Source organism: Salvelinus namaycush, chromosome 2 (genome assembly GCF_016432855.1).
Source record: "Salvelinus namaycush isolate Seneca chromosome 2, SaNama_1.0, whole genome shotgun sequence".
Taxonomy (NCBI): domain Eukaryota; kingdom Metazoa; phylum Chordata; class Actinopteri; order Salmoniformes; family Salmonidae; genus Salvelinus; species Salvelinus namaycush.
The window spans coordinates 45,047,709-45,068,198 of NC_052308.1; the positions used below are offsets into that span (position 1 = coordinate 45,047,709).

A 20,490-nucleotide genomic window follows, 5' to 3' on the forward strand; every position below is an offset into this window, starting at 1 on the left:
TTGGTGCCTAGGTAGATCTGGGTGTCATCAGCGTAGCAGTGAAAGTTAAGGTTGAAGTGAAGGAGGATCTGACCAAAAGGGGATGTAGATGGTGAAGAGTAAGAGGCCCAGCACAGAGCCTTGGGGGACACCCAGTGAAACTGCAGTGAGTCTGAGATGTGGCCATTGAGGGAGATGTAGGAGGTCCGGTTGGTGAGGTAGGATTGTAGCCAGGAGACTACAGTGCCCTCAACACCCAGACCCTCCAGCCTGCTGAGTAGGATATGATGTCTCACAGTGTCAAAGGTGGCACTAAGATCAAGGAGAATCAGGATGTTGAGGGCACCAGTACCAGCAGCGGTGAGGAGGTCACTGATGACTTTGAGGAGTGCATGATGATGGTTGTGTGAACATTTACTGTTGATATAATCATTACATCAATAGGGGATGTGCTTCGTATCATGACCCCCTGCTGAATCTTTTATACATTACAAATGCAGACAGTCTGCTGGTAGGGTGTGTTACAGTAGTGTTACCTTGACGCTGTCGTGCCAGGGATGGTCTCGCTGGACACGTTCTGCTTCACTGGCCAGCCTCTGCAGGTTCAAGAGTGCAGGTTAGAGAACAGAGAAAACAAAGGTCCTACCCTTTATTTTGAATAGGCCTAGTTGAATGGGAGGGATATTTAAAAAATTATATTCACATTATTTATAACAGGGCCTGCCATGTCAAATAGTGTCCACTGCCAAATGGTTTCCACCCCTGGGTCAATTAGCTGTTAGCGTTTGTTGCTGGGGACGTTGCTAGAACCTGTCAAATCCTGACCGGCCTACGCAATGAACCAAAGCGTCTGTTGCTATGCAGTTTGCTATACTGGTTGCTATGCTGGTTGCTAGCTCTATTTTACCTCATAGTGCTCGCGGAGGACGGAGGACATGGGCGGTTCTGGTTCTATTTCACCTCATAAGCCCATTTCTAAAGTAGCCTGGATGAACTCTATACGTACTGGAAGTTTCAGGACAAATTAACCACACAAGTATTATGAGAAACATAAGCATATTATATGACAGCAGTTCACATAATATAATACTGTAAATATTTATGTTAATAGTTCACTGACCATCTCTCACTTGTAATGATATTGATAAAATATAAACAATTGTGTTCATAAATGGTCTGACTTCATAGAAATGTAATGGGTTTAGAAGACTATAAGAGCTGAGTGTCTTTCTGTGTAAACCACATAACCACCTGATGTTCTTATTTGTAAAATAAAAGTGAAAGTAAAACTATGGTCCCTCTATTACTATAATGGCCCCATTTACAGGAAATAGCTAGAGAAATAGGAGAGCTAGACAGCCCTCCTCACTTGACTTTCACTTTCTGTTGTGCCTTTATAAATAGGTGCTGGTGCAATCCTTATTTCAGAACTATATCAGAATCTCAACCTCAGGAGGAACTAGTACCAACAAGGTAAGTCTATTCACATTTTTTTAATTCATTTTTTATATTATCTTTTATAAACAACTTATTCTTCTGATAGAAAAAATTGGTAGACCTGATCGATATACAGTACAATATTTGCATTGCAAAAGGAAAAATCTAATTGCTATACTGCAATGTTTGTAGAAGCTGTCTATAATTTGTGCAGAAAGTAAATCTGTAACCTTGTCTTCAATTGTTCCTATACATCTTCTACATTATGGGGCAGTTTCCTGGACATATATTAAACCTATACAATAAATGTTTACTGTAACACAAATGGAATTGTAACTTGCTAAAAATGATTTCACAAACACCTGGTTTGGGGTGCATTTTTTGTTACTAAATATACTGAAACAGGTTATCAAGTAATTTCATATGCCATGGAATATGTTAGTATTGCGAACGCAATGTGTACATTTTGTGTGAAATAGCCAGTAGGGAATCCTGGATTAAGAAGCATTTGCAATGGAGATTCACTGCTGAACTTGCTTTTAGCCCAGGACCGAGCTAAATCTGTGTCTGTCAAACTGACACTAACTGTAGTGTTTTTTTGTGAAATAAAGAAAGTCAAATTGCTGACTTACATCAAGTGCTTTGCATGTCTTGACCAGTAGCTTCTCGATGTCTGACGCTCCCTTCTCCACCATCTCATAAGGAGAATTCTTTACCAGGCTGAACTGCCTTCTTTTCTCATTGTAGATCTGCAAAATAAGTTTTAAAAATTTGAGTGCAGTTAAATGATAGTTCCACTTATGTTATACATGTACTGATTGTATTACTGCATTTAACATAACTTGCAACAGTTTCCGATCCTTGAGTACGTGGACACTTACTTGTCAAACATTTCATTCCAAATCATGGGCATTAATATGGCGTACCCATTTGCTGCTTTAACAGCCTCCACTCTTCTGGGAAGGTTTTTCACTAGATGTTGAAACATTGCTGCAGGGACTTGCTTCAATTCAGCCACAAGATCATTAGTGAGGTTGGGCGATTAGAACTGGCTTGCCGTTGGCGTTCCAATTCATCCCAAAGGTGTTCGATGGGGTTGAGGTCAGGGCTCTGTGCAGGCAAGTCAAGTTCTTATACACCAATCTCAATAACCCATTTCTGTATGGGCCTCGCTTTGTGCATGGGGGCATTGTCATGCTGAAAGAGGAAAATGCCTTCCTCAAACTGTTGCCACAAAGCTGGAAGCACAGAATCATCTAAAAGGTAATTTTATGCTGTAGCGTTAAGATTTCCCTTCACTGGAACTAAAGGGCCTAGCCCGAACCATGAAAAACAGCCCCAGACCATTATTCCTCCCTCACCAAACTTTACAGTTGGCACTATGCATTGGGGCAAGTAGCGTTCTCCTGGCATCCGCCAAACCCAGATTAGTCCGTCGGACTGCTAGATGGTGAAGGGTGATTTATCACTCCAGAGAATGTGTTTCCACTGCTCCAGTGTCACGTTCCTGACCTGTTTTCTGTTAGTTTTGTATGTGTTAGTTGGTCAGGACGTGAGTTTGGGTGGGCAGTCTATGTTTTCTGTTTCTATGTTGGTTTAAAGGGTGACCTGATATGGCTCTCAATTAGAGGCAGGTGGTTTTCATTTCCTCTGATTGAGAGTCATATTAAGGTAGGTGTTTTCACACTGTTTGTTTGTGGGTGGTTGTCTCCTGTGTCTGTGTAAGTGTATGTTACGCCACACGGGACTGTTTTCGGTTTTGTTTGTTCGTTCGTTTTATGTAGTCAGTTTTCCTGTTATTGCGTTTTTCACGTTATATGTAAGTTCGTGTCCAGGTCTGTTGACTGCGTTTGTTATTTTGTAAATTCTCAAGTGTTTCGTGTTCGTCGTGTTTTCTGTTTTGTTTAATAAATAATATGTCGAACTACAACGCTGCAGTTTGGTCGAATCACTACTCCTCCTTTTCGGATGAAGAGGAGGAGGAACGCCGTTACAGAACCACCCACCAATCCAGAACCAAGCAGCATAAGTTCGAGCAGTGGAACACGAAACAGGATTGGACATGGGAGGACGTATTAAACGGCAAGGGTTGCTACACATGGGAGGAGATCCTGGCTGGAAGGGATCGCCTCCCATGGGAACAGCTGGAGGCACTGAGGAGAGCAGAGGCAACCGGACAAGGGAACCGGAGATATGAAGGTACGCGGCTAGCGAGAACCCCAAAAATTTCTTGGGGGGGGGGGGCTAAGAGGTAGTGGGCCATGGGCAGGTAGGAGACCTGCGCCCACTTCTCAGGCTAACCGTGGAGAGCGGGAGTACGGGCAGACACCGTGTTACGCAGTAGAGCGCACGGTGTCTCCTGTACGTGTGCATAGCCCGGTGCGGGTTATTCCACCTCCCCGCACTGGTAGGGCTAGATTGAGCGTTGAGCCGGATGTCATGAAGCCGGCTCTACATATCTGGCCACCAGTACGTCTCCTTGGGCCGGCTTACATGGCACCAGCCTTACGCATGGTGTCCCCGGTTCGCCTACATAGCCCGGTGCGGGTTATTCCACCTCCCCGCACTGGTCGGGCGACGGGGAGCATTCAACCAGGTAAGGTTGGGCAGGCTCAATGCTCAAGGGAGCCAGTACGCCTGCACGGTCCGGTATTTCCGGCGCCACCTCCCCGCCCCAGCCCAGTACCACCAGTGCCTACTCCACGCACCAGGCTTCCAGTGCGTTTCCAGAGCCCTGTTCCTCCTCCACGCACTCTCCCTATGGTGCGTGTCTCCAGCCCAGTGCCTCCAGTTCCGGCACCACGCACTAAGCCTCCTGTGCGTCTCCAGAGCCCTGTACGCACTGTTCCTTCTCCCCGTACTCGTCCTGATGTGCGTGCACTCAGCCCGGTGCCACCAGTGCCGGTACCACGCACCAGGCCTATAGTGCGCTTCGAGAGGTCAGTGTGCCCTGTCCCTGCTCCCCGCACTAGGCTTGAAGTGCGTGTCTCCAGTCCGGTGCCTCCAGTTCCGGCACCACGCACCAGGCCTACAGTGCGTCTCAGCCGGCCAGAGTCTGCCGTCTGCCCAACGGCGCCTGAACTGTCCGTCTGCCAAGCGCCGCATGAACTGCCCGTCTGTATTGAGCCTTCAAAGCCGCCCGTCTGCCATGAGCCTGCAAAGCCGCCCGTCTGCCATGAGCCTACAGAGCCTTCCGCCAGACAGGAGCCGCTAGAGCCTTCCGCCAGACAGGAGCAGCCAAAGCCTTCCGCCAGACAGGATCAGCCAGAGCCATCCGTCTCCGCAGCGCCATCTGAGCCATCCGTCTCCGCAGCGCCATCTGAGCCATCCGTCTCCTCAGCGCCATCTGAGCCATCCGTCTCCCCAGCGCCGTCTGAGCCATCCGTCTCCCCAGCGCCGTCTGAGCCATCCGTCTCCCCAGCGCCGTCTGAGCCATCCGTCTCCCCAGCGCCGTCTGAACCATCCGTCTGTCCCGAGCCATTAGAGCCGCCCGTCTGTCCCGAGCCGTCAGAGCCGTTAGTCAGTCAGGAGCCGCTAGAGCCATTCGTCAGTCAGGATCTGCCAGAGCCGCCAACCAGACAGGATCTGCCAGAGCCGCCAACCAGACAGGATCTGCCAGAGCCGCCAACCAGACAGGATCTGCCAGAGCCGCCAACCAGACAGGATCTGCCAGAGCCGCCAACCAGACAGGATCTGCCAGAGCCGCCAACCAGACAGGATCTGCCAGAGCCGTCAGCGAGCCATGAGCGTCCAGAGCCGTCAGCCAGCCATGAGCGTCCAGAGCCGTCAGCGTCCAGAGCCGTCAGCTAGCCATGAGCGTCCAGAGCCGTCAGCTAGCCATGAGCGTCCAGAGCCGTCAGCCAGTCATGAGCTGCCCCTCAGCCCAGAGCTGCCATTGATCCAGAACTGTCCCTCAGTCCAGAGCTGTCTCTCTGTCCGGAGCTGCCCTTCAGTCCGGAGTTGCCCCTCTATCCTGAGCTACCTCTCTATCCTGACCTACCTCTCGGTCTTGAGCTATCTCTCTATCCCGGTGCTGCCCCTTGTCCTGGTGCTGCCCCTTATCTTAAGGTTAACATTTAAATTAAGTGGGTGTAAGATGAGGGTGGTCATTCTAAGGGGGAGACGTAAGCTGGGATTGACTATGGTGGGGTGGGGACCTCGCCCAGAGCCTGAGCCACCACCGTGGTCAGATGCCCACCCAGACCCTCCCCTAGACTTTGTGCTGGTGCGCCCGGAGTTCGCACCTTGAGGGGGGGGTTATGTCACGTTCCTGACCTGTTTTCTGTTAGTTTTGTATGTGTTAGTTGGTCAGGACGTGAGTTTGGGTGGGCAGTCTATGTTTTCTGTTTCTATGTTGGTTTAAAGGGTGACCTGATATGGCTCTCAATTAGAGGCAGGTGGTTTTCATTTCCTCTGATTGAGAGTCATATTAAGGTAGGTGTTTTCACACTGCTTGTTTGTGGGTGGTTGTCTCCTGTGTCTGTGTAAGTGTATGTTACGCCACACGGGACTGTTTTCGGTTTTGTTTGTTCGTTCGTTTTATGTAGTCAGTTTTCCTGTTATTGCGTTCTTCACGTTATATGTAAGTTCGTGTCCAGGTCTGTTGACTGCGTTTGTTATTTTGTAAATTCTCAAGTGTTTCGTGTTCGTCGTGTTTTGTTTAATAAATAATATGTCGAACTACAACGCTGCAGTTTGGTCGAATCACTACTCCTCCTTTTCGGATGAAGAGGAGGAGGAACGCCGTTACATCCAGCCAACGCTTGGCATTGCGCATGGTGATCTTAGGCTTGTGCGCGGCTGCTCGGCCATGGAAAACCATTTAATGAAGGTCCCGACAAACAGTTTTTGTGCTGATGTTGCTTCCAGAGGCAGTTTGGGACTCGGTAGTGAGCGTTGCAACTGAGGACAGAGGATTTTTACACGCTTCAGCACTCTTGTTCCTGTTCTGTGAGCGTGTGTGGGCTACCACTTTGCGGCTGAGCCGTTGTTGCTCCTAGACATTTCCACTTACCAATAACAGCACTTACAGTTGCCCAGGGCATCTCTACAGTGCAAAAATGTTACGAACTGACTTGTTGGAAAGGGGGAATCCTATGATGGTGCCACGTTGAAAGTCACTGATCTCTTCAGTATGGGCCATTCTACTGCCAATGTTTCTCTATGGAGATTGCATGGCTGTGTGCTCAATTTTATACACCTGTCAGCAATGGGTATGGCTGAAATAGCTGAATCCACTAATTTGAAGGGGTGTCCACATACATCTGGCCATGTAGTGTAGCTACTAGGGCCGTGACGATACCAATATCACAATATTCCTTAGTATCGTGGCAAGGAAACAAAACATGAAGTGGATTAAACTTCTTTAGGAAAACAGCCCTAATGTTGGAAACAAACATCATTATGTTGCCATTCAGAGTCACAAGTATTTACTTTTCAAGCTATAGCACACAATATCTTACATACAGCAGGTATTTAAAGGACCAAAGGTCTGCTTCGTATTTTCATTTTTGCCATGGAAAAAATATTGTAATACTGGTATCCACCCAGCCCTAATAGCTTCAGTGCAGACATGACATACTATTCAACCCAAATAGTATTTTTTTGTTCCAGGGTTGAGTTAAAAGGTCCAATGCAGCCGGTTTTATTTCACTATCAAATCATTTTTGGCTAACAATTAAGTACCTTTCTGTGATTGTTTTCAATTAAAATGGTTAAAAACTAACACAAATAGCTTCTTAGCAGAGAGCAATTTCTCAAGCAAAAATGTTGATAGGACTGTCTGGCAGTGGTCTTAGTGGGGAGGTGAAAACGATCTGTTATTGGCAGAGAGGTTTGGAACGCTCTTTCTTATTGGTCTACTAACTAATTTACCACCTGGGGATGTCACCAGGGAGGCCAACACTCCATCCCACCAAAACAGGCTGAAGTTTCAAGCGGTCTTTTAAAACAGCTCTTACACTAAAAGGACATTATCATCAATTTCACAGTATTCCAACCTCAAAGTGTGTTAGTATATATAAAACACAGGGAAATCACATTTTTAACTGCACTGGGCCTCTAATTCCACAAATTCAATTAGAAATAATTTAATTATATCTGTAATTTCGATTTAATTCAATTATAATTCCATGTCAGTCTTTGAATTTAGATAACTAAATTCTTCTCCATTCCAACGTTAGGTAAATTCCAAGAAATCAATTCCCAAATCAATATTAGGTCACAACAATTCCACAAATTAAAATTCAATTCCCTCAGGCTTTCAGATTGATCATGTGACTGTTCAGACAGCCTAACTATACTGGAACTATAGAAATACAAATCCTGCAGTCAATGTTTGATACATTGCATTAACTGGGAAATGTAAAAATACTGAATTCCAATTTAATTCAATTCCACAGATTAAATGTTTTACAATTCCGATTAAATTCCAATAAAAAAAAGTGCATGCAGTCTAATTCCAATTCAATAACTTGAAAGATTGTTGAAATTTAATTCAATATAAATTCTCCCCTTCCATCAGTGAATTCAATAATTATATTGGAATTTCTAATGAAATTGGAATTGACCCCAACCCTGTTACATTCCCTCTCAGAAAAGCAAACATGGGTGGAGAAGAATCAACGCCAGCACGGACACCATCACCACCCCCACCAAAGAAGGGTAAGAGAGAGATGACATATCTGTAAAATACAGTGAACCCCTGATAGTTAATATAAGGTGTGAGTGCAAATTCTGTTCAAGCACAGTGCATCGGTCCCAATTCTTTTTACTTGTTCTGGGAACCTGCTTACACCGTTTTAGTGCATGCATTGACCACAGCCCCAAGGCATTACATATATAGTACATACCCTGTATCATTGACTGTAGCCTACTCTCATTAATTATGTGTCTTTGTACTCAATCTTCAAATTCTTTTGAAAATAAGAGATGGGGGGTGTTGGAATGTGGAAAACAATAATGAACTAATTTAATCAAAATGTGTTCCATGTGTTCACACAGAATTTGACCAACAATGGAGGAAAACATGTTGGAGGTAAGTACTGTACTGACTGACCAATATGGAGGATGAAAGAGAAAGTAAAACAAACGTTTAGGTTATAATTACAATCACTATCAAGGGTTGTGTTGTGTGAATGGTGTGCTATACTAAAATGCTGATATCAGTTTTCCCACCATCTTAAATTAGTCCTGGTGTTATCTTGATACAATATATCCCTGTACATAATTATAAGCAGTCTATGGCCACTGTTTCAAAATCCTAAATGTTTAGCATTTGTGGCACAAATCCATTGCAAGTTAATGGTACCGAAATTAGCATTTTCCACGCTTCATGTCAATCACCTATAAGTAACTTAATTGAGCTACACAATCAATTTGAAATACTGTAGGATGATTAGGACATGAATCATGCAAAAACAATCGGTACCATTTATTTGCATTGAATCTGTGCCACAAATGCTAAAAGGTTAGCATTTGGAAACAGTGGCCAGGTAAACAAAACAAGAAGTAACAGGTACTCTTCATTGTCTCTCACAGTAAAGAAGAGAGAGACCACATGGTGGATGAACTGAGGAACTTTAAACTGAGTGATCCTGACGTGGGTCAGCTCAGATGCCTGCTATATGGACCAGTCGGTGTAGGAAAGTCCAGCTTCATCAACTCAGTCAACAATGTCTTCCAAAATCGGATAACAAGTAGTGCCCTGGTAGCTTCTACCTCCGGCACAAGCTTCACCATGACAGTAAGCTGCAGTGCCTAATACATTTAACAGACACAATGGCATGGGATATGGCTACCTAATATACCCTGGTACACTAAGACACAGTATTTCATGAGCTACAAACAGGCAGAGACTTGAAGAGGGACTTACAGGAACAAAGAGAGGTTGTCTGTGCTAATTTAACTGCAAAACGTAGTCAATTACAGGGGTGTAGGTTTGCAAAAGTAGGATATATATATATACCACGGCTAAGGGCTGTTCTTAAGCATGACGCATCACAGAGTGCCTGGACGCAGCCCTTAGCCGTGGAATATTGGCCATATATCACAAACCCCTGAGGTGCCTTATTACTATTATAAACTGGTTACCAACATAATTAGAACAGTAAAAATAAATATTTTGTCATACCCATGGTATACGGTCTGATATACCACGGCTGTCAGCCAATCAGCATTCAGAGCTCGAACCACCCAGTATTCTACTGCTTAGTTATATACTTTGAGTTAAAAACTGAAACGTTGGTCTTGCATTTTTACTTTATGCACATTTCGGGGTATTGTGCCCTAAATCAATTTCATATAAAGGGCCTGAGTAAAGGCTCTGAACTTATAGTACCAGTCAAAAGTTTGGATACACCTACTCATTCAAGGGTTTTTCTTTATTTTTATTATTTTCTACATTTTAGAATAATGGTGAAGACATCAAAACTATGAAATAACACATGGGATCATGTAGTAACCAAAAAGTGTTCAACAAATCAAAATATATTTTATATTTGAGATTCTTCAAAGTAGTCACCCTATCCTTGATGACAGCATACTCTCAACCAGCTTCATGAGGTAGTCACCTGGAATGCATTTCAATTAACAGGTGTGCCTTGTTAAAAGTTAATGTGTAGAATTTATTTCCTTCTTAATGCAATTGAGCTAATCAATTGGGTTGTGACAAGGTAGGGTTGATATTCAAATGATAGCCTTATTTGGTAAAAGACCAAGTTCATCTAATGGCAAGAACAGCTCAAATAAGCAAACAGAAATGACAGTCCATCATTACTTTCAGACATGAAGGTCAGTCAATCCAGAACATTTCAAGAACTTTGAAAGTTTCTTCAAGTGCAGTCGCAAAAACCATCAAGTGCTATGATGAAACTGGCTCTCATGAGGACCGCCACAGAAAAGGAAGATCCAGAATTACTTCTGCTTCATTTGAGTTAACTGCACCTCAGATTGCAGCCCAAATTAATGCTTCACAAAATCCAAGTAACAGACACATCAACTTCAACTGTTCAGAGGACACTGCGTGAATCAGGCCTTCATGGTCGAATTGTGGCAAAGAAACCACTACTAAAGGACACCAAGAAGAGACTTGCTTGGACCAAGAAACAGGAGCAATGGACATTAGACCGGTGGAAATCTGTATTTTGGTCAATTTGAGATTTTTTGTTCCAACCGCCGTGTCTTTGTGAGACGCAGAGTAGGTGAACGGATGATTACCACATGTGTGGTTCTCACCGTGAAGCATGGAGGAGGAGGTGTGGAGGTGTGGTGGTGCTTTGCTAATTTATTTAGAATTCAAGGCACACTTAACCAGCATGGCTACCACAGCATTCTGCAGCACTATGCCATCCCATCTGGTTTGCGCTTAGTGGGACTATCATTTGTTTTTCAACAGGACAATGACCCAAAACACACCTCCAAGCTGTGTAAGGACTATTTGACCAAGGAGAGTGATTGACTGCTGCATCAGATGACCTGGCTTCCACAATCAACCAGCCTCAACCCAATTGAGATGGCTTGGAATGAGTTAGACCACATAGTGAAGGAAAAGCAGCCAACAAGTGCTCAGCATATGTGGGAACTCCTTCAAGACTGTTGGAAAAGCATTCCAGGTGAAGCTGGTTGAGAGAATGCCAAGAGTGTGCAAAGCTGTCATCAAGGCAAAGGTTGGCTACTTTGAAGAATCTCAAATATAAAATATATTTTGATTTGTTGAACACTTTTTTTGGATACTACATGATTCCATGTGTTATTTCATAGTTTTGATGTCTTCACTATTATTCTACAATGTAGAAAACAGTAAAAATAAAGAAAAACCATTGAATGAGTAGGTGTGTCCAAACTTTTGACTGGTACTGTATACACACACACACACACACACACACACACACACACACACACACACACACACGCACACACGCACACACACTAGGAAAAGCTTTCTACTATTGAGTTGAACCCCCTTTTGCCCTCAAAACAGCCTTAATTCGTCAGGTTATTTTCTACAAGGTGTCGAAAGCGTTGCACAGGGACGCTGGCCCATGTTGACTCCAATGCTTCCCACAGATGTGTTAAGATGGCTGGATGTCCTTTGGGTGATGGACCATTCTTGATACACACGGGAAATTGTTGAGCGTGAAAAACCCAGCAGCGTTGCAGTTTTTGACAAAAACCTGTGCGCCTGGAACCTACCAGAACCTGTTTAAAGGCACTTAAAATATTTTGTCTTGCCCATTCACCCTTTGAATGGCACACATACACAATCCATGTCTCAATTGTCTCAAGGCTTAAAAATATTCTTTAACCTGTCTCCTCCCCTTCATCTACACTGATTGAAGTGGATTTAACAAGTGACATCAACAAGGGATCATAGCTTTCATCTGGTCAGTCTGTCATGGAAAGATCAAATCACATTTTATTTGTCACATGTGCCGACTACAACAGGTGTTGTTTCACCTTACAGTGAAATGCTTACTTACAAGCCCTCAACCAACAATGCAGTTAAGAAAAAATAAGTGCTAAGGAAAAAAATAGATAAGGAAAAAATTACAAATAAAAGTAACAAATAATTAAAGAGCAGCAGTAAAATAACAATAGCGAGGCTATTAACTGGGGGTACCAATACAGAGTCAATGTGCGGGGGCACCAGTTAGTCGAGGTATTATGTACATGTACTGTAGGTAGAGTTCAGGTGAAAGATCAGGTGTTCCTAATGTTTTGTACACTCAGTGTATATATTTGTTGATTCTGAGCCTCAGTTTGGTATGTTTCATGTGTGTGAGGGTATTTATCCTTTCCATAGAAAAAAAAGATACATGTTAATAAATAAAAAATGTATTTTCAGTATGACACACACTACATTCAAGGCCGTTCAGGAGAAAAACGTCTTCCCTTTGCATTCAATGATGTCATGGGTCTGGAAACACAAAAAAATGGGTTGCACCCTGATGACATCGTCAATGCTCTGAAGGGCCATCTACCAGAGGGCTATGAGGTAATGCAAAAGTCAAACACACACACACACACACACACACAAACACACACACACGCACACACACACTAACAAATCTTATATTTTCTTGGCCAGTTCAATCCTTTCCACCCATTATCGGACCAAAAAAAGGAATTCATTCAGAATCCCAGCTTAAGTGACAAAACTCACTGCCTGGTGAGTATTGTGTCAGCGGACAAAATCTCTATCATGTCAAAGGATGTCATAGACAAGATGAAGAACATCAGGGCAGAAGCCAGCAGACTGAGTAAGTACGCTCTTTAAACTCTGTTTCTCAATGGTAACTACAACTATGGCTGGCGATCAGTTGTCACCTTTCAGCTGCAGCTCTTGACTTTTCACTATTACATTATACAGTGTTACTTATGCTAGTCCTTCAATTCATTAAATATTCATTTCTACGGCAGAAATCCCTCAAGTTGTTGTCATGACCATGCCAGACAAGGCGTGTGAGCTGGTGAACAAGGATGTGAAGAGAATCTACTACAGCAAGGCAATCAAAGAGAAGGTAAATCACATGACTTCAGACCTGATCAAATTTCACATTGCTTGGACAAGTGTTTAACATGTCAGCTAACCGTATAATATGATGAGGCAATCTGATGCCCAACTGCACAGTTGATGTGTCACGACTTCCGCCGGAGTCGGTCCCTCTCCTTGTCCGAGCGGCGTTCGACGTTACCGGCCTTCTAGACATCACCGATCCACTTTTCATTTTCCATTTGTTTTGTCTTTGGTTTTTACACACCTGGTTTCAATTCCCCCATTACATGTTCATTATTTAACCCTCTGGTTTCCCCCATGCTTGTGTGTGTGTTTGTTCTATGTTGATGGCTGTATATGACGGCTGGTATTTTGTTGCCGGGTTTTTATATTTACGCCCGTTTATTCGTGGTACCGGTATATTTCACGCACCGTTGTATTGTTTCTATACTGGTGTTATTTTGTGTATTTAATACCTTGTCCACGCATCTCAACTCTCCTGCGCCTGACTCCTTTTCACCAGTTACCCAAAGCCTTGACATGATGATGTGGCACGCAACCATCGGTTGACGCAATGCAATGTCTGCGATGTAGTCAGCCATTAAATCATGGGTGTGCTGACATGATTAAATGATCATCACTCAAGAAAAACTGATCGTGCCCTTTTTGTCTCCGTTTTTCAGATGGAGCTCTGCAGTAATGAGCTAGGCCTTCCCATGAACTGCATCCTGCCGGTGAAGAACTACCACGAGGAGGGGATGCTGGATAACGACATGGATATCCTGATACTCAACGCCATGACTCTGATTATGAACTTCGCCAACGACTATCTCTGGCAACTCCAACAACATGCAATTTAAAAATAGAATGAGTATTAAGAGATTAGTTAGTGAGCCCTGAAGTTTAAGATTGGAATGAAGTTCCTTATTTCTATATTTTTTACATTGTGGTCGTATCATTTCACTTCCATGTAGAAGCCTAAATAGGTTATCTGCGGCTCCCGGAGAAAGGTATTTTGATTGAGTATGCATTTCGTGTGACAAGAAAATCTTTAAAATAAACTGAGCATTGCTGTGCATATATGCTACTTTTTAACATTAACACCCAACAGTGTACAATTGTGTTAGATAAACTAGCATCTTTCACTGAATTCTTCAGATGACTGAAACTGATCTTAAACCATACTTTGTTTTCCTGATATTGCTGTAAAATTAATATGTGACATTGTTGTATCTTTTTTTTGTAGCTTTTCTGCTTAAGTTGACTTAATTTCCAGGTAAATTTTAAGTTAGCCATTATTTTTATTTTATTTATGACATCGCCATCTTTCTCTCTATAACCATCCAACCATTTCATGGGGATGATTGTATAATATTATAATATATATATATATATAATAAAATATTGCTGTATCATTAATTTGATGCATCATTATTGTTGTATCTTTTTTTTTTTGCTTTTCCGCTTAAGTTGACTTAATTTCCAGGTACATTTCAGGTTAAAAAAAATATTTAAAAAATAATGGCTATTGATGACATCGCCATCTTTCTCTCTATATATATAACCAGGTTTCCATCCAACTTCATGGGGATGAATTACCTGACGGATAAAAGAAACTCACGAAAGGCCTGATGGAAACGGCAAATTTGTCTAAAATTTCCCAATGTCGACAAAACAAAATAACCTTCACAAGGATGGATCATTTTTGAGGTCTGTGAAATAGATTATGCGACAATTGTAGTGGAAACGCAATTAAGCGCAAATATTGATATAATAACCATCATATCGAAGTACACTTGGAGTCACGCGATGGATGGTATGTATGTTGTACAACCACCACGACGTGGAAAAGAATGCAGAGTTTATAGGCAGATTAAATACCGTCAATTATGATGAATTTATGCTAGTTAACCTGATGAATGTTAATGTGTAGTGGATGGCTGTATAAAACATATCTTCATGAGAGGGCCATGAACAGTACTGTAATACTTTGGTATAAAACTAGTGTTCGGAAAATCGAACAATCGGTGCACTGCTCTCATTCATTGACGTCTCTATCCCACTGTGAAGAACACAAAGTGGTTTTGTATCACATCTTCAAATTGTGTTTGAGTTAAAAAAAAAAAAATTCGATATAGAATGATGAAACTTCCTGTCGCTGCAGTAGACTCTCAGCTTAGCAGCGATATGCAGTTTGTGTGCCTGTGATGTACCGTCCACCACAAATTGACGGACAGTCCAGTCAGCGATGACCCTTTTCCTAACCTTAACCTAACCTACTATGTTAATTCTCCTAACCTGCTGTGTAAGTCGTATCTTTATCGAAATGGCGCGTTTTTAGGGAATCTCGATTCAAAAAGCCCCATCGGTGACGTCACTGGTAATTCCTTTGTCTCCGTCTTTCTGGCAAGCTTCCTGTCCCATCAGAACATGCAAGAGTATTGTGGCAAATACATATTTAAATGCAATTTAAAATAACGTTTGAATTTGATTTGACATTGCACTTTGAATTGGTCCAATATTTTTAGAGAGAAATAGGCTGTCACCAGTAGGGTTTCCAACTTTCTCACTACCAAATAAGGGACAAAAGGTGGCGTGCCAGTGCACGGTGTCACGGCGGTGTGGGTATGGCGTTGTGGGAATGAATACAGTGTATATTCTTTTTAAATTGGAAAGGCAAAACATTTTTATATTCCAATTAGTCTATAACTTTACTAAAACTGAATCATCATGTAAACTTATGTGAATAAACCTCAAAATAAATGATCAAAGAAATCACAATTTGGACCTTTACAGCAACAACAAACAAAAAAATATTCCAAATGCAAAAGAGGAAAAGAGGGGCATGAGTCACTCACCAAGTCTACTTTTTCCATGGATATTTTTTGCTGCTCTTGACTGTTTCAAGCAGTCATTTGTCCTTTTGCATTGCCAGAGAGAAGTCCTTATATGACAAGTCACAGTTCACAGATATTTGAAGTTCACTTTTGATCAGCTCTGTGCTGCATCCGTTTCTTGAGTCTGACCATTTAATGGTCATCAGAGAAAATCCTCTCTACAAAGGCATTGAGCCTGGCACACTGAGGACAAGTGAGACAATCCTGAACATGTTGATCAAGTTGGCTTTCCCTAGGTTTTGGAAAACTGCCACCCACTTCTCACTGGTGGATTTTGTGGTATCCTGTCTGGCTTTGTGTATTTCCTCCCAGCTAGCACAAAACTCGTCATAGAGTTGGTCCATACTGACTGTCTCTGTCATTTTGAGGGCAACCACCACCTGCTCCAGGTCAGTGAAAGAGAGCTCCTCATAGAGGCCGATTGGTTTCAGTTTCAACGTTACATTTTCTGGTGAGAAATCAAACCACTTGTCAATGTATGTAATGACAATGTCATAGAACTTCAGTCCTTCAAGTCCTGTTGTTGCTTGGACCTTTGCGCTGACAATTGTTTGTCCATCAGCTGCTTGGTCTGGTATCCAAAAAAGCTTTCCTGTTTCCGCTGAAGCATCTACATTTTGGACTTCCTCGTAAACATCTGTGATGCAGAGCATTGTTTCCTCCAGCTTTTTATGAGTTGGTCAAAAACACACCCCACGTTGTGGAAAAAGTACAGAGAAATCTCAGCAGCTTCCGTTTTTTCTTCAAACTCAAAAATACTATTCAGTGTCACAGGACAGATCTCCCCAAGGGACCTGAAGTATGAAGTAAGAGCTGGCCAGCTTTGCAGGAGACGATCGACAGCTGGATGAAGAGAGGGCCATCTACTGCAAACATGTTGCAGAATTTCACGCCACTCAATGTCAACAGAGGCAAAAAATGCAAGCAGTTCCTCTCTTCGGGAAGCAGAAACTGAGAAGTGGCTGTAGATCTTTAAAACAAGTGTCTCAATATCCACTGACAGCTGATCGCAGGCGTGCTTGCAGGCATTATGAACTACGTGAGCTGGGCAATTAGCTTTCAGAATGCGATTGTTGGCACTGCTCAATAACTGGTAAATGGAGTGGTGTTTTCCAAAGTTGACATTGGCATTATCTGCGGCATAGGCTGTGATGTGTCTAATATCCAGTTCACGCTTTTCCAGACAGTTCTGTTATGGGTGTAAGATGGCACAGTGATGCCATCTGTTGGTAAATGTTCATTACTGCAACTCATGTATTTATACCGGGGAGCTTGAGATACCCGGAAGTGTCATGATGTACAGAACAAGGCTGGTTACTCGCATGAATGTCTCTGTCTCGTCATTTAACGTTCGAACATGGTGTCAGAAGAGTGATTACTAACCATGCTTTCCGCAAATTAGAGTAACCTGTTCTGGTTTACCAAACAATTGTTTATTTGAGTAAAATTTCGCCGGAATTGGCTTTAGCTAGAGTGAGTTTGCTAGTTAGCTTCAGTGTTGTTAGCACCGGTTAGACATTGCAGCGAACATTCCCCCTCCCGCCGTTATGAAGCTCAGCGGGGATTGGAGCACGAACTGGGATACGTTTAGAGGTGAATGGGAGGACTATGCGCTAGCAACGGGACTTCTGGAAAAGGACGAAGAGGTAGTGGCTGCCACTTTGAGGACTATAATGGGACACGTATACAAACACAACCTGAACAGAGGTTGATGTATGCTATTTTCAGTTTCATCACTGTCTTCATAAACGTCAAGTGACTTGCACTGCACTCCATCAGACACAGAGAAATATCTCACGCACACTGGAAACATGTGTTTTTATTTCCCTTGTTTGAGGCATCACTGGCAACTGAGAAATACACCGCCTCACCTTCGGTAGGAACAGATCATCCAAAATATCCCGCACACTCTTTGGTCCTAAAACATTCACTGCAATCATTTCAGCTTTCGTTCTTCCGAAGGGCATCTTCTTCACAACATTTGAGTCATGAAACAAAGCATTTTCCGCAGTAGACGTCACGAAGAATGGACCGATATTACTAGCACCTTTAGCCAGCGTGTCCTTCTTGTGCATTTCTGTGGATGCATGCTGAGTTAGGTCATTCTCCCCTCCATGGCCAATTGAGAATTCCCGACGGCATAAAGTACAGAAAGCTTTCGTCTAGTCACCACTGACGGGCTTAACACACGTTTTATTTGCTTCCCATTGTTTGTTGTAGCTGCACTGTCTTTTCTTTTTTGCAGGTTTATCCATATTCCTTGATATGCCAAACCGACCGAACAACAACAGAAATTACCTTGCAGGAATTGGCGCGTTTACGCTATACTGTGATTGGATGAATATACGGGACAAGGGAGATCCCGTATGGGACAAACCAATTTAGCCCAACATAAGGGACACCCCGGCTAATACGGGACAGTTGGCCAAAACTCCATCCCACCAAAACAAGCCTTCTTTTCAAACAGCTCTTACACTAAAAGGGCATTATCATAATTTTCACAATTTCACAGTATTATTTCAACCTCATAGTGTGGAAATGTATATAAAACACAGGATACCCACATTTTTGACAGCACTGGTCCTATCAATTTTTAACTAAAACGGTTAATAATAAGTCAAATGTGTACTATTTAATTGAACAAAATACGTTTTATAAATCTCACAGTAATGTCAATTGCAGTTGGTAGAGTGTATATTTCCATGTTCAAGATCACCAAAGCGAAATAGAATTCAAGACATGACAAGATCGTATGAATAGTCTATTATTCTAATTAAGATTTGCCACTGACAGACAGAACATTTGCCACTGAGACAGGTGGGCCTACCATGCATTCATCCAGATGCAGAGTTAACACCAGGCATACACAGTTGTTCTCTTATGATGTGCTTGTTGTTCCAGCACATAAACACAGATTCTCATGTTATGTAAATTCACTCCAGAAACATTCGACTCTAAGAGCCGGCTCTTGTAGGTGAACATTGGGAGCCGGCTCGCATATCAGAAGAGCCGAATCTATTTTTAAAAACATTACAAAATGAAGATATGAATAATGAAAATATTTAAATTAATAGAATTAATTAATTCAAAGAATGAAAAAATAAATATAATAATACAGGCCTAAATGCTAAAGTGCACACACATTCGTTCTGACTGTCAACTCAGACTAACAGCCTCACCTGTTGTTACTGTCAATCAGACACGCAGTGTCAACGAATGAAGCAAAGATGCGTGAGGGAGGGCCCGAGGAGAGAGAGGAAGGACAGCTGTGAAAACAACAGATGGAAAATGAGTTGGAAGCACAGTAGCATTTGGATGCATTTTAGTAATTTAGACAACGTTAGAGCAGTGTAGAATTTGCCAAAATAAAATGTAATATAAAGCCGGTTCTACGCACAACCTACACCGGCATATGCGAACTGTGCACCCAACTGTGAAGCTAGCTGTAGCGGAATGTCGAGAAATTAGCGGGCCTGCAAGTGATAGTGGTGTATCCACTCAGTCAAGTAGGCCTTCTCCGCGACCCACAGCAACACAGTCTTTTATGGACCAGTTTATGCCAAAGTCTATGTCTGTAGCAAAACAAGGCCAAATTTATTTTGTATGATTGCCACCAATTTCCAGCCATTTTCGATCGTGGAGAACAGAGGTTTTAGAAATTATAACAATAGTCTAAATCCAATGTACACAATTCCAAGCAGAAAAACCCTTTCAAAATTACTTATTCCACAACTGTACGAGAGCACACAGGCTTCAGTGCTGGAAAGAGTCGAAAAAGCTACTGCAGTTTGACTTACCACTGACTGCTGGACATCAAGGGTAACCACTTCTTACATGTCCCTTCATTGAAGATTTTTCGATGTCTAGCTGTCTTTTGGACTGCTTTGAGTTCAGCGACAGACACACCTCAGAGAACTTGGCAGAGGAACTGTTGAGAGTGGCCAGAGAATGGCAAGTAGATGGAAAAGTGGTCTGTTGTGTTAGCGACAATGCAGCTAACATAACCAAAGCCATGAACATTTTTAAATGGACCCATAATCCATATCTTGCCCACACAATCAACCTGATTGTAAGAGATGCTCTGAAGGTGATGAAGCCCACTGTGGACAAAGTGAAAGCAGCTGTGGAATACTTCCACAGGAGCACAGTAGGTGCTAAAAAACTAAAGTCTACACAACGCCAGATGGGGATGCCTGAGCTGAGGCCTAAACAAGACTGTACTACAAGGTGGAATTCAACATTTTATATGTTTAAGCGTTTTTTTGAGTCAAAGGATGCCATCATCTTTACCCTGGCCATTGTCAATGCACCTGTTGATGCTCTGACCCAAGATGAAATGGGAGGTGGTGGAGGAGGTGTGCAGAGTCCTGGAACCCTTTGAGCAGGTCACTGTGGAGATCAGTGGAGAGAGGTACAGTAAGCAGTTATTACTACATCATTATTTAATCCAGTATTATATATGTATATGAGCGGTAGATGAGAATGTGGTATCAGTAGACAAAACATGAACCAAAATTACACAAATACAAACACAATAAAACGAGCCCACAATAACGGACCGTATTACAAACAAACAATCACGGAACAGAGGGTTAAATAATGAACAAGTAATTGGGGGATGGAAACCAGGTGTGTAAGACAAGCACAAAACAAATGGTAAATGAAAAGTGGATCGGCGATGGC

General features: G+C 42.7%; 1 protein-coding gene across 1 annotated transcript; it reads left to right on the plus strand.

The window, feature by feature from the left end:
• The first annotated feature begins 1,377 nt into the window (after positions 1 to 1,377).
• LOC120026216 (interferon-induced protein 44-like) lies at positions 1,378 to 14,249 on the plus strand. Its single transcript, XM_038971044.1, has 8 exons — positions 1,378 to 1,452; positions 8,012 to 8,079; positions 8,419 to 8,452; positions 8,956 to 9,160; positions 12,260 to 12,409; positions 12,503 to 12,674; positions 12,835 to 12,935; positions 13,594 to 14,249. The coding sequence occupies exons 2-8, from the start codon at positions 8,022 to 8,024 to the stop codon at positions 13,768 to 13,770; spliced, it is 897 nt and encodes a 298-aa protein (XP_038826972.1). The 5' UTR covers positions 1,378 to 1,452; positions 8,012 to 8,021; the 3' UTR covers positions 13,771 to 14,249.
• The last annotated feature ends 6,241 nt before the right edge of the window (positions 14,250 to 20,490 follow it).